At 35.8% G+C, this 14,046-nt stretch overlaps 1 protein-coding gene across 3 annotated transcripts in view; it reads right to left on the bottom strand.

Moving 5' to 3' along the window:
* The window catches only part of CNTN3 (contactin 3), a 358,712-nt gene that overhangs the window by 257,729 nt on the left and 86,937 nt on the right, over positions 1 to 14,046 (bottom strand). For 2 of the 3 annotated variants that reach the window (XM_055110140.2, XM_063602820.1), the window contains exon 2: positions 7,579 to 7,713. In XM_055110140.2, coding sequence (XP_054966115.1) covers positions 7,579 to 7,633 — 55 coding nt within the window. In that variant the 5' untranslated portion in view covers positions 7,634 to 7,713. Of the gene's footprint in view, positions 1 to 7,578; positions 7,717 to 14,046 lie in introns of those variants that run through there. The other variant, XM_057301830.1, reaches the window with a different exon arrangement.

Genomic DNA, 14,046 nt, shown 5'->3' on the forward strand with positions numbered 1-14,046 from the left:
TGACAGGTAGGAATATTACTTTTGTCGCCCCTAGTCCTATAAATAAAGTAAGCCCAGATGGTATAAAGAGAAAGTAATAAGTCAAATGCCAAGACAAGAGCTTGCTTCCTTAGTTGCCAGGCAGAAGTTGGAAACACATTGGGAAGTCTAATGGCCAGCTAGGGGTACAGAATTTTTTTGACTTTTTTTTTTTTTGGTCAACATCAGGTTTATTATTTTCCTTCTTTTCAAGTGATAAATATCAACAATGTAGTATAACCAAAAATCAGTGTTTAATATTTAATAAAGTGTTATTTTTTCAAAACTAATAGAACATTGAGGAAAGATGTCATATTCACCAATAGTTCAGCCTTAACCGTCTAACATGAAATCACATGTGCATAGTGGGATCACAATGATACAAAATTGGACAACTGAATTTGTAATGCAATGGTAGTGATAATATGCTCCAATAATTGTCAACAATTTGACAGACCAAGGAATCAATAAAAAGGATGTTGAATAATCTTCATTTATGTATTTATCTACTGATAGAGAAATAAATTCTAACAATCTCTCCATTTCTAGAAGTCATTTGCCATTTCACTGTACACTCTTCAAAGAAATTAATATGATGTTTTTGTAGCCATTATTAGTTGGTCTTAGGGCAAATGAAAAAACTGGCAACCATTACACAATCAGCCACCTTAGGAAAATATCTGGGCTATACTTTTCCTTACCACAGTTGGCAAATAACTTCTAAAAGTTGTTCATTAACGTGACACTGCTTTAAAATGATAAGAATAATACCATAAAAGATAAAATGACTCTATCTTCTCCCATAGTTTCATCCAATTACACAACCAGATGCTTATATATGTAGGGATGCATGTGTAACTTGATTTTTCTCTACTGTATATAGTTCTTGCAAAATAATTTTAAATGCAAAATATCTCTATTTAAAATAGTATCCAGTGTTAGATTTGTAACCACAGAGTTCTTTCACTATGCATTGTCTCAAACTTAGTATTGGTTGATATTCAAAGGAAGCAAAATGCAGAGAAGTGAAAATAAATTGTTTTACATAGCTATCTGTGGGAAAAGAGAAGACACACAGCAACTTAGGCCTAACAAAACAAGAGCAGGGAGCTCTGCCAATTCTCAAATTAAAATATGCAAGCATTTTCGAGTTAGAATTTTGCCTCAAAAGTAATACAGAATGCAGAAATGGTCCTTAGAAATGAATATTTTCTTATGTTCAAGCTTTGAATTTCTGGATGTGGGGAGGGAGTTGGGTATGTGGGAAGTTTGAAAAGAATAAACACTGGAAAAGTCCTCTAGTTAATAGAGGAAGGGACCCTCAAGGGATACCCCACAGGATTTTTCACTCCATAGAGTCTGAATGTTATATCAAGCAAAAAGAAAATTTTTAAAACTCAGAGGAAACAGAACATAGAAAGTATGTGGGAGATAGACACTGCACAGTTGAAATGAGAATTACAGAAAAACATATGTAAAATACCTCACACAGGGCCCACCTCTGAAGACGGTCAAGTGATAGTGGTCATTACTTGCATGCAAGCTTCAAGACAATGACTGGCAACTGATAATCATGAGGAAATGGCCTCTTTCCACACTGGTGAGCATTTTCATACCATCAAACTCATATCATTATTGGCAAGATGGCATACACATACTATAAAGGAAATGCACACCCTGTTTAAGGACCCAATCTCCCAAACACTCAGTAGTGGGTGAAATAAATCAGCAAGAATTATTTGACGCAAGAAACCATTGGTATGTGTTCACTATTCATTCCGAAAGAGCAGTGTACAGTCTTCAAGAGGGAAAAACAAGGTAGGTCAACATAGCAGCCAGGGCTTGAACATATCAAATATCTACACTGTGAATGAAATTCTGATTCACTAAGCCAGTTGGCATGTCAAGGAAATTCCTAGCCAGTTGATCTCAATGAACCCTCAAGTTTTGTTTGACTTAGAAGCAGCTCTATCTGTAAGAATTCATTTTCCTTTCAGCAACCCAACCTTCCTGGGAAGTTCAGCGTTTGACCATTCACTTAAGGCTTTTCACCTTGAGAACACTTATTAGTTGAAAATCTTCAGAGATATTTTCAAAAGACAACTCTCCTCAACTCCTCTCAGTGCACACCCAGGTCTTTGTGCACACACACATCTGTCTCCCAATCGCTGATAAGTATCAACAGTCTCCCTTATCCACCACCAAGGAGGAACCACTTGGTTCTTTTCTGTAGAAGAATGTACAACACACCATACAGATGAAAGGCTTAGTGCAGCTGAAAACCCCCTAGATGAAAATTCAGGCAGTCTAGAAAAAGCTCTACTGAGTCAATAACAAGCTATGTGACTTTGAACAAGTACCTGAAATGCTTTAGATCTCACTGTGTCATCTACAACATGGGCAGGCCTGGAATGCACACAGATACGCATGTAAATACAGTTGACCTCTGAACTACACAGCTTTGAATTGCACAAGTCCACATTTGCATGGATTTTCTTTTGCCTCTTCCACCCCTGAGACAGCAAGAGCAACCCCCCTTCTTCTTCTTCCTCCCCAGTCTACTCAATGTGAAGACAATGAGGATGAAGACCTTTAGGATGATCCACTTCCACTTAATGAATAGTAACTACATTTTCTCTTCCTTATAATTTTCTTAATAACATTGTCTTTTTTCTAGCTTACTTTACTGTAAGAATACAGAATATAATACATATAACATACCAAATATGTGTTAATTGACTATTTTATTGGTAAGACTTCTGGTCAACAGTAGGCTCTAAGTATAACAGTTAAGTTTTGGGGGAGTTAAAAGTTATACATAGATTGTCATACTTGGGGGGATGGTCAACACACCTATTGAGATTGGGCAGAGATCCTTCTTAGGGGCCTGCCAGGCCTTCCCAAGCATAGAAGTAAAGAAAAATCTTGAGTTCCTTCAACGGAAATTCCAGGCGCTGAGCTAGCCCTGATAAGTAAATGAGCAACTTGGTAAGTAAGAACATAGTAATAGCTTGAAACAATATCCAAGGAAGTTGGAGTCACAAGATGTCTGGCTCCTCTAGAAACTAAAGACAACATGTTAATATATGTCCCTGAGCTGTTTTTCAGTAAGAGGGACCTTTACCAAATGGAACCTCTGGCCTATAGACCTCCGATAAGGGGGAAATGAGGACTGAACCCTGGCCACAGTTCCTGGTTCTAAATTTCTTCCTGAGGGCCCCAGAGGAAGTCATGCCCACAGGCCAGACCTTAACAGTCCTTTCTCCTGACTCCAAGTTTTTAGACAAAGCTTCACTTTCTCAACCAAACTCAAATCAGAGAGCCAGAATCCATCTAGGAGAGAGACCTGTAACCTCCCTCTCCTCTTGCTTCAAGATACCCACCTTTTTAGGCCAAACCAATGTATAACCTGCATGTGCTGACTTACGATCTGGCCTTTAACTTCTGCTTTTCTGAAATTTATCACTACCTTTAAAAACTCTTGCTTATAAGCCACTGAGGAGGTCAGGTCTTAAGTGTGAGCTGCCCAATTCTCCTTGCTTGGCTGCCTGCAAATAAACACTCTCCTTTCTCCCACTGCAAGGACTTGGTGTGGATGTCTGGCTTTAATGCACCAGGAAAGCAGACGGTTCATTTACTGAACTGTCCGTTCAGTAACACTAACACCCATATTGTGCTAGGGTCAACTGTATACATGTGTACATGTCAGTAAGTATAATTCAGTTTTATCAAAGTATTATGGACCTCAATGTATTTTCTTCCCCCCTTAAAGCCCTACATTCCAGTAATTCAAGGCTTCCTACTCACAAGCCTCAGTGGCTTTTCCTCAGACATCCTCTTCTTCCACCTCTCCCTTTTCCTGAACTGCTTCCTCAATTTCCATGATATCCTGCTGCACTAGAGATCCTTCCACATCTCTGTTCAATCTTTTGTAAGCTCTCGCACTTCACCCTAGGTTCCGGCCTGCCCCTTTCATTTAATTCTCCATACTTCATCCTTAAACCTTCTCCTCTGTTGCTGTCACCAGGCAAACACCTCCCTATCCTGATCTCCTGCAATGATACCCACCCCTTGTAAATATACCAGCTTCCATTCTTTTGCTTTCAACAGACTTCCTACTCAGGGGTATTTAAAAACACTTTTATGTGGTGAGTACTTTAAGACAGCTTAACACTTAGGCAACAGTCAATTAAATTCATTTGAGTGAGCACTTTATTTGCAGGAGTCAGTTAACTAACCAACAGATACTTTTGAGACTGCTATTTTAAGAACTAAATAAAATCGTGGGTTGTATTTAACCTTAAATGTTTGTTGAACTCTAATAGCACTTGCAATATATTTTTTAAGTTCCCCACATGCCTTCTTAGTCACCATGAAGCTTACAAAACATCCAATATGTGGAATAATCAATGATCAAGGTTATAAGAACAAAATACACCAACAGTGTCTGCATCTTTTACTGATTCTCACATGCGTACTCTGATAAACTGTCAAGATTTAAATGGTATAAATGAAAAGCAATTCAAGATTTAGTCTGCTGCAATAGAGGGGATGATTTGAAATAAGTTTATCTGTAAAAACATGGAGGATGTCAAGATTTATATGCAGGGATCAGTGATATCTCCATTCCACCAGTATCAATGCTATCAAATCATATTACACTGTGTACAAATACTACAGAAGAAATGACAGACACTTGAGTTTATGACAATTGCTTACTCGAAGTGCCACATCCAACACCACAAACTCACAAAGTTCCAAATCTGCTTTGAGATTAACTGCAGTCCAGAGGCATTCTTGATCATTTTCTCAGTGATTGTAAGAGTGGTGTTATTAAACCCACCAAATGAAAAATACTCCTCAATCATTTCAGGAAGAACTTGAAAAGTTTATTTTGCTTTCAAAGCATTCCTTAATCACTATTAAGGGAAGACTAGTACAGAAATTCATTCACATTTGCATGACATAGAACGGAAGAATGCTATGATTGAAAGCATTTGAAGATGTGTGTCAGCAGTCTTGGGCTGTATTTGCATACATTGCAACTATCACTGTGAAAACAAGCAGCCCAAATATGTGAATTTTGTGGGCATATGTTGTCCATGACTAAATCTACAATACTAAAGTAAGCCAATGTTCCTGTTTGGTGACCATGTCTTTTATCCTTCATTATAGTATTGATAATTTTTAAAAAATAATTTCATGAAGGTAATCTAAATTCTCTCATATAGTATGATCTGTAGTCTCAATTATAATAGGCTTAAGTGTATATTTATATGGACATAGGCCTCCACTGCCTTTCTAATTCCCTAAAGAGGAAAATATAAAGTTCAGGGGTCCATACATTACATATATTTGCATGTACAATTACACACACGGGAACATATCTACATATATGTGCAAATATATATAATTACATATAATTTGTCACATGTAAATTAATCCAATTCTCCCTTACAAATCCTTATAACATTTTACCACCATATCTAGAGAATAAGTTGACCTTTAAATTCTTTATGATGTCTTCACATCTTACTAAAGTGGACACTGCTTTTTCTATATATTTGTTTGTAAATATGTAAAACATTTCTCAAAAATGCTGAAACACAACACAAATTGCACATAATGTAAAATTACAACTAAAAATGTGAAACCTTTTAAAAGCTGATCTCATTTTCTTTTGCTGCCTTTCTACTTTCTAAACATGTCTTCCCCTTTCTGAGTATGTCTTTCTGTGAATGTCTCCTCAACTATTTGGAAAATTTCAACACTGCTTTTACAAAATTTCATATCATAAACAGTAATACTGCTGCAGTACATTTTGTGTCACTTTTGCTCCTTTTCCTAAAACAGAGATTATATTTGAAACTTTATAAATGAAGAAAAGACTCCAAGAATAAAATACTTTACCATATTGAACTTTTTCCAAAGCCCATTTGAAAGTCAGAAATTTTTAAACAACTATTCTTTTTGTCCTCAGTACTTGATGAGTAGCAGTCAATGAAAATGTTTTAGGAACAAAATTGAGGCATCAGAGTAAAAATCTGCAAAAACTACAAAAAACCTCTTTCTTTTTTTTTTTTTTTTTTTTTTTTGAGACGGAGTCTCGCTCTGTCGCCCAGGCTGGAGTGCAGTGGCGCGATCTCGGCTCACTGCAAGCTCCGCCTCCCGGGTTCACGCCATTCTCCTGCCTCAGCCTCCCGAGTAGCTGGGACTACAGGCGCCCGCTACCACGCCCGGCTAATTTGTTGTATTTTTAGTAGAGACGGGGTTTCACCGTGTTAGCCAGGATGGTCTCGATCTCCTGACCTCGTGATCCACCCGCGTCGGCCTCCCAAAGTGCTGGGATTACAGGCGTGAGCCACCGCGCCCGGCCCTCTTTCTTTTAAAAGTTAAAGATTTTAATCTGTAACTATTATTGATTATGGATTTTTGCTATATATTATCATGTACATATTTGAAGCATGTTTGAACTTTGACATAAGAGCCTAAAAGTCTATTCCAATCTATTCATGTCTTTAAATAACATGTGTTTTACCTGACTACTCCATTTGGCCTCATTCCGCACCCATTTTCTTCTTTTAGAAAAGTCTCAAGCTACTTTTTTCTTAGGTTCCTCAGGTATCATGAAGAAATTATGTTTATGTAGAAAAGTGGTTTTATAAGGAGATGAGTATTGAATTTTAGGAGTAATGCTTTTTATGACTTACTTTCAAATGGGTTAGCCAAAATAAGTAGACAGATAAAAAAAAAGGAAAAAGCACACATTCACACACATATATACAGAAGAAATACAGTAAAATGGTACAATAGCTACATCTCAATGATACCTACAGATGTATTCATTCATTGTATTATTGTTTCAGCTTTTTTGGTGCTTGAGAATATCATAAAAAGAGGGAAAACAAAATAAAATAAACAAAAAGTTAGTTATATATACACTATTTTAAAAAAACTCTTCACTTATTTCTCCAGAAAATAAAATAAAATTAACAAAAGAAAATACAACAAATGATTTGTAATAGTTGCTTTTGTATGTGTCAAAGACGATAATTTTTTTTCATTTTTTCTTTCTACTTTATTCTAAATTTCAAATTTTCCAAAATTAAAAAAGAAAATTGTATCTATATTCAGTTTTGGTCCTTTAGATAAGTCATTTGCTAAAAGTAAAACATATGAAAATACCAGCACTTTTTAAATTTATATGCTCCTTTATATGTGAGATCTCACCGCTTTAAGTTCCTTTGGAAAAAAAATGTCACAAATTAACATGCTCAAATTTGATGTTATATTCATAATACCAAAGCATAATATTACAGTAGATCTGTAATATCAGATGTCATTATATTTGCTATGGAAATAAAAATGGCTTACAAAAATAAGGGAAGGAATAAGAACCCAATTATCAGATTAGAGAATTTAAATTTTCCTTTTGGGGGGAAAAACATTTGTTTTTCTTTGCTACTGGTGGAGTTTTATTTCAACATCTAAAAATTATGTAAGCATATGACTCGAGTATACTTCTAACCTCAACTTAGAAAATACAGGATTTTTTTTTACCTCCTAAGCAGCCAATGAATGAAAGCAGGATCAACTGTTTCCATGGAAACATCATCTTTAATTGCCAAATGCAAGAGTAACTCTTGTCCAGTCTCTGATGAATAGAATGCTTTGTCTTCAGGTAAATCCTTTAATCTGTAAAATATATGTACAAAGAAGTTCGTTAAAAAAAAAAAAGCTGCTTTAAAAAAGAGATTTTCTTCTTTTCGTAAAAACTGTTTATCATTTGGAGACACTGAAAACCCTCAGATAAAACAAATCTGTTTTGATACAAAATAGAGGACGCTTGAAATGTAGATACTTAAAAAACATGTAACTCATAGGTAGATGGAAACGATCTTATAGAATTTGAAATGTTTACCAATATTAAAATATTAAATTTTAATATATTAATTATTAAAAATTTTGCTAGATAATTTCAAGAAAGAAAACATTAACCTAAAATTCTAACTTTTTCCATTTTCTCTAACGATAGCATTCTGGCAAAACTAACAGAGTCAAATAAGCAGATATCTTGAAGCACTAATTTTTGCAGTTTCTGAATTCCTAATAAAGCAGGCAAATTATAGATAGCATTATCAATGTCCATCTTAGACCTATTTTTTTAGAAAACTGCAGAAAGCTCCCAATTATGTATGCTGTGTAAAACAGATTTTAAAATGCTAATGGTAGAAATGTTCAGTCGGAGAAACTTGCAAATGAAACCATTTTCTTTTTTGCTTTAATTTTCATAAACTTGAATATGTTGGTTGAGAGGAAATAATTATGTGAAAGTCTTGTGTCATTTTGAGTGGCCACTTAAAACTAGTTAAGCTGCATGGTTAATGATCAAGTATGCGCGATACACAGACCTAAATCTCTGGACTCCTACAATTCAGTTGGTACCACACAGGGAATTAATGATTTTAAAGTTTGCTACTTTAGTAAGGAACAGGTACAACTCTCTGATTCAGCAGCTGCTACTGATTGAGCTGTTTTAGTTGTCACTGACCCAAAGAGAGAACTTGGCCTCCTGTAGACAGTGGTTCCCAACAATGGGTTCCTGACATGTGGCGTATGCAATCAGATATTATGTACGTCCCAAATAATAAGAACTCAAATAATAAAAATATGACAACTTGAAAAATATGTACTTAAAATCATATGTTAAGTCATCATTCCTATAATAATATTCTTAGGTGCCTGCAATCTAACATATATTCTTGGGTAGGTTGTAAGAGATGGAATTGCGGCTAGAATGCCTAGGCATCACTCCCTCTAGGTCCAGTGGAATGTGAAACAAATGAAAATACAATTGAGAACTGCTGTTCTAAGAATTGCAGGTTAACAACTTACAGTAGTAACATTGACCTTTAACCTTCACTCAATATCCCCACTGCTGCAAACTGCATGTCTCAGTTTGGGCTCCACAACACAAATAAGACAAAATGAATTCAAGTGCAAGTAATTTACTTGGGAAGTGAAGGACAAAAACAGACAGGATGGAGAAGTAAGATAGTAAAAGGAAGGCAGCCTAGAAAGGGTGAAATATAAAGCCTTCTAACACCATGGGTGACTGGAAGTCCAGTTCCTATAGAACCAATGCCTAAGAGTCATCCAAGAGTCATCCCTGAGTTATTCTTGCAAAGGGGCAAGGCAGCTGGAGTATTGACACCAGTTCCCATAATAGTAGTAATTGCCCAGTACTTGTAACCTCCTACTAGGGCAGTAAATAACTCCAGAGGTGGAAAAAGGAAAAAAAAAAGGAAAGAAACATATATGCTAGCTATTAAAAGTGGTGTGTGCACTGGAGTGATGAAGGCAAGAGGATGAGTAGGGCACACGTAGTGTCTGCTACACTGTGCATAGAAAACAGGCTTTTTGAAGTTATTTTTAACAGCACCAGGTCCCACGTGATTGATGGCCAAAATTATTGAATAATTTAAATATACGAGGGAGAGACACACATTCCACCTCAATCAATCATTATACTGCTCAAGCCTTTCCAGTGGCTGATTTTCCCTGCTTGGACCAAAAGGTCTCAGGTATCTTGTCTTCCTTTCTTCCTTCCTTCCTTCTGCTCAATCAATGACATATCCTATGTCCACAATTATTTTCAATTACTAATTTAAATGAAAACTGAAATCATTCTAGATTAGATTTAATTTATAACTGGCAGCCATAGTTTTTCTTCTAATCATGCATTTGAGGAAACCGTGGTCCAAAAATCAGGAGAAAGATGAAACACACACAAACATGCATACACATATAGATAGATAGATAAGAGTGGAAAACCAATAATATTTGTTAAATTATCTAATAAAATACAATGCTAACTAGTTATAAAAGGCATGTGAAACATGAGATACATTAATCTGATACATATATATGTCTAAGACTCATGAGAAGCTAGGAAATGATAGTAACATGCACTAAAGTCTAGGGACAATGGGTAAGACTAGAACACTGCAAAGGCTTGAGGAGTACATTGATTGAACTGGTACTTCCTTCTTCACAGAAGTTATAGCTATCCAGTATATACACGAAATGTAACTTAGAAGGAATTCGGCAATAACAGAATAACAGACTTAAAAAGAATAGGTAGTTGGGAATTTCAGGAAAGGAAGGGGAAACTCTAGCAAACAATTGTGCAGTAACCTTGCCATTATCATCCTCATCTTTAATATCAAAAACTATTCAAATAAATATATGAAGCTCTGCCCTATGTCATTTGGAAAAAAATACATGGTCTGCATCCTAATATTGTAATGGGAAAAGAGAATATTATAAACTCTTATAAATAAGGAGTAAATTACTAGATTGATTGATAAATCTCTGAAGGTAGAACCACAGTTAACCCATCACTGGTTGCTCCAATGTTCCAAATACCCTTTCACAGGAGGCTTTCAAGCAATGTTTCTTGCTGAGCTTTAAGAACAATGAATGAGTCACTCAGGAGATTAAATCTTTGCACTGGACATCAAGTGAGTGAAAAGCATTTCTACCGGAACCAAAGGATAAGTCACAGCATGGGAACTGGCCACCATTTGAAAATTGTTTCAGGAAAGTGTATGAGAAGGCATAAAGAAGGTGATTGTTTTCAAAAAACGTTATCTTCCCAACAATCCATCCCCAAGATAACATGTACATTGGTTATATTTAAAACATATAAATGTGTTCCAAGAAGCTCTAAATTATTTTTGAAAACTCATTCATTCAATAAAAATTTACTGAGTACCTCTTCGGTGCTGGGATTACAATTCTAGAGGGAGGTGGAGGTGGTGATGAGATTGTCAGGAGACTGATAATCCCCGTACTCATAGAGTTTATCAACTATTGCGAGTGACACCTTGTTTAAATGAGTATGGGGTATTTATAAATTGCCCACATGAAAGGCACAGTGGAGGGGTAGACGTTTCTATGAAAGCCTAAATGAGAACAGTCCTCATCAGGAAGGTTAGGGAAAACTTCTCTGAGGAATTGGGGTACAGAGGAAGAAAAGAAGAGATGAAATAATGAGGTGTGTGTATGTGCTGCAGAGTGAGGGAAGGAAATTTTCCTAGTGTAGACAAGTACTTGGTATGGATTTATGAGGTGGCAGATAGGCTTGTGAGTAGCTAATGTCTGGACACCACTCCCCCATCAACTACTCCTTATCTCCATGCTGTCCCAGGACCCCACCACACCTCTCTGGAGCCAACCAAAAGGCTCAGCAGAGGGCCTCCAGAATTCTGCTCTAGCCCATGTCACTTTGGATTGATCAGTATGCATGCCCTACTGCTGGTTAAATATTTTAACAATCACCTCTGGGCATAGGAAATAGAATATGCAAAGGCCCTGTGGCTTAGGTGCTCATGGTATGTTTTTGCTCTTGGGTTGCACAAACAGAAAGAAGACTAAAGAGATGAAATACACGTGGCAAAGCTCAGCGTGGTATGAAATGAGACTGCAGATGTATGGGGGTCAATCTTGTATGTCTGGCTAAGGGTATTAGTCGCAGAATAATACCCTTGAAAGGTTAACTGCAAGTTTAATCAGGGAGGTGAAATAATCATATTTGAAATAAACATTCAAATTAGAAATATTATAATCTGTGTCTGGCTTAACAAGATGAAAAGAGAACACATTTTGCAACATACCAATTTTACTCTCACCCACAAATTCGTAGAAATTAGAAACTAGAAAACAATAGACAAAGAATTTGATTTAAAAGAAAAGATATGTTAATATCATATAATATTCATTTATACATACACACATGCATACACTGTAAAAGGTTTGAAGATAAAAAGAGATGTCATTCAGGAAGTTTTTTTAAAATTATGTTGCTTATTTTTAATCATTGTTAAAGTAGGACATTGGCTTTATAAATAATGAAGGTAATTAATACTATCACAATCTGACTTCTCAGCATTGCCACGTAACGTCACGGAGAGAGGTGACATATTAAAGCTCTCCCCACTTCTGAAATCACAAAGCTAAAATAAATACAAAGGAAGCTACTGAAGCAAGACAAATACAAATCAAAATGTCATCTGCTACAATAAGAATATTCTACTATTCACAGGAATGTTTTAAGCCAAAGAAAAAATAGATAACCTTTAGAATTTTCCCTGCTAATAGACATTTGCATTTAAGGGCTAAAGCTTAATATATTCACAACACATTCTCATGGCAATCTTTAAATAGCCCCCAAATTTAATGCATATTGACAACTGTACTATCTATTCTTAATGTCAGCTGAGCTAAAAAATGCTAGACCTTGGACTCAAAACCAAAAATGCTCTAAATAGTTGTGCCTGGTTGCTCTAAAAGAAGGAAGAAACCATTTGTGGCTAGTCATACACTTTACAAAACTGCTACTAAGACTGCAGATATCATGAAATATTGATATGTATTTATTATTTTTAATGTATACAGACAACCTTGAATATCATCTTGGCAAATGCTGAGAGTTACATTTCTTTATGTGGAGAAAGTTTAGGTGTGAGAATGATTTGGCAACATTTCTTTCAGATAACATGTACCTAACAAACATTTTCTTTCTCAAAGAGAAAAACCCTACAGCAATTTTAACTGTAAGGATTGCTTAATACACCACCCTCTCTTGCATCTACAAAAAGTCATCTCCAATTTCGATACTTCGGAAATGAATTATATTTATGAATATATATTATTCCTAATCTTCACCAAAAAAAAAACTTGAGCAGCTTACAGACATTTATTATAGTAAAATATTCAATTATTAGTGGATAAAAGTTTGATACCTTTGGGTGTTGTACTGTGAATCTTCTAGAACTTACATTAACTCACTCTCATGGTATGCAACCACACTAGAATGGTAGTCAACTAGTTAATGAGTATACTGGCTTGTTGAGACTGTGTATCCTGTCAGATCAGAAATCATGCATCACATAACCGATTTGTTCATTCATAGTCACTCACTCATTCACTCATCCATAATCTTCACATCTTCCAGAGATGTAGTTCATCCATTCTGCATGCTGACCCTGCCTCCCTCCTGCCAAAAACTGGCCAGATAGGTAATAAAAGTTACATGAACTCTGGGCTCCAAATCCAAAATTCTTAAACAGCTCACCCATCTTTCCTGCACTTCACAAGTGTTCAGCAGCAAAGAAGGAAGGATATCATGTGCCCAGTTTGATGTTACCTTCCATACCCACAGTTCTGTGTTGACCACAGAACAATGGACAAACAGGGTGAATGCCGGCTGGAAGTCATCCCATGCTCCCATGAACACCTACAGCACTTTATATTCTCTCCCTTGACCCTCAACACTTCTAACACCTTCTATTGTATTATTTAGATTATGGCTTCTCTCTCCTACTAGATAATAATCTTCAAAAAATAGTGATTTGTAACCTTTCGTAGGTTAAGGTCCCTTTTTAGAATCAGCCAAAACTATGAATGCATCTATCTCTGTAGTCCAAATGCACATAGACAGACATAAGCTAACTTGTGTGTACTCTATGCTTTATTACACTGAAAAATAATTTCTTTTACATAGGAATCATATGTATATATGTGTATACCTATATAGATATGTGTGTTCATGTATGTATATTCAAATATTTCTTGCTTATTTTTCATGCATAAATTAATGAAAATTTTATGAAAATGGAAATAAATCTAGACTATACAAATTGAAGAAAAGGAAAATCCTGTTCAAAGAAACAAATATTCCTGAGGTTACTGTTGAAAAATTTGACAAATAAGTTTAAATTATGAGATTGTTTTTTATATGGTGAGGTATGTCATCTCTGACATTCTGTTAATTTTTGCTTCTGGTCTTCTAGCAATCACTGGACAAAAGTAGTAGCAAACAGAATCAGAGTTCTTGTTGTATGTATATTGCAGTAGATGGGGCGGCAATACAAAAATATTGCCAGAACATTCTGAGATGCTATGTGTTGGTTTCAGAGCTTCTTTCAATTTGTCCTCAACTCAAAGAGATCTTCTCTGGCAAGA

This window comes from Pan paniscus, chromosome 2, assembly GCF_029289425.2.
Source record: "Pan paniscus chromosome 2, NHGRI_mPanPan1-v2.0_pri, whole genome shotgun sequence".
NCBI lineage: Eukaryota > Metazoa > Chordata > Mammalia > Primates > Hominidae > Pan > Pan paniscus.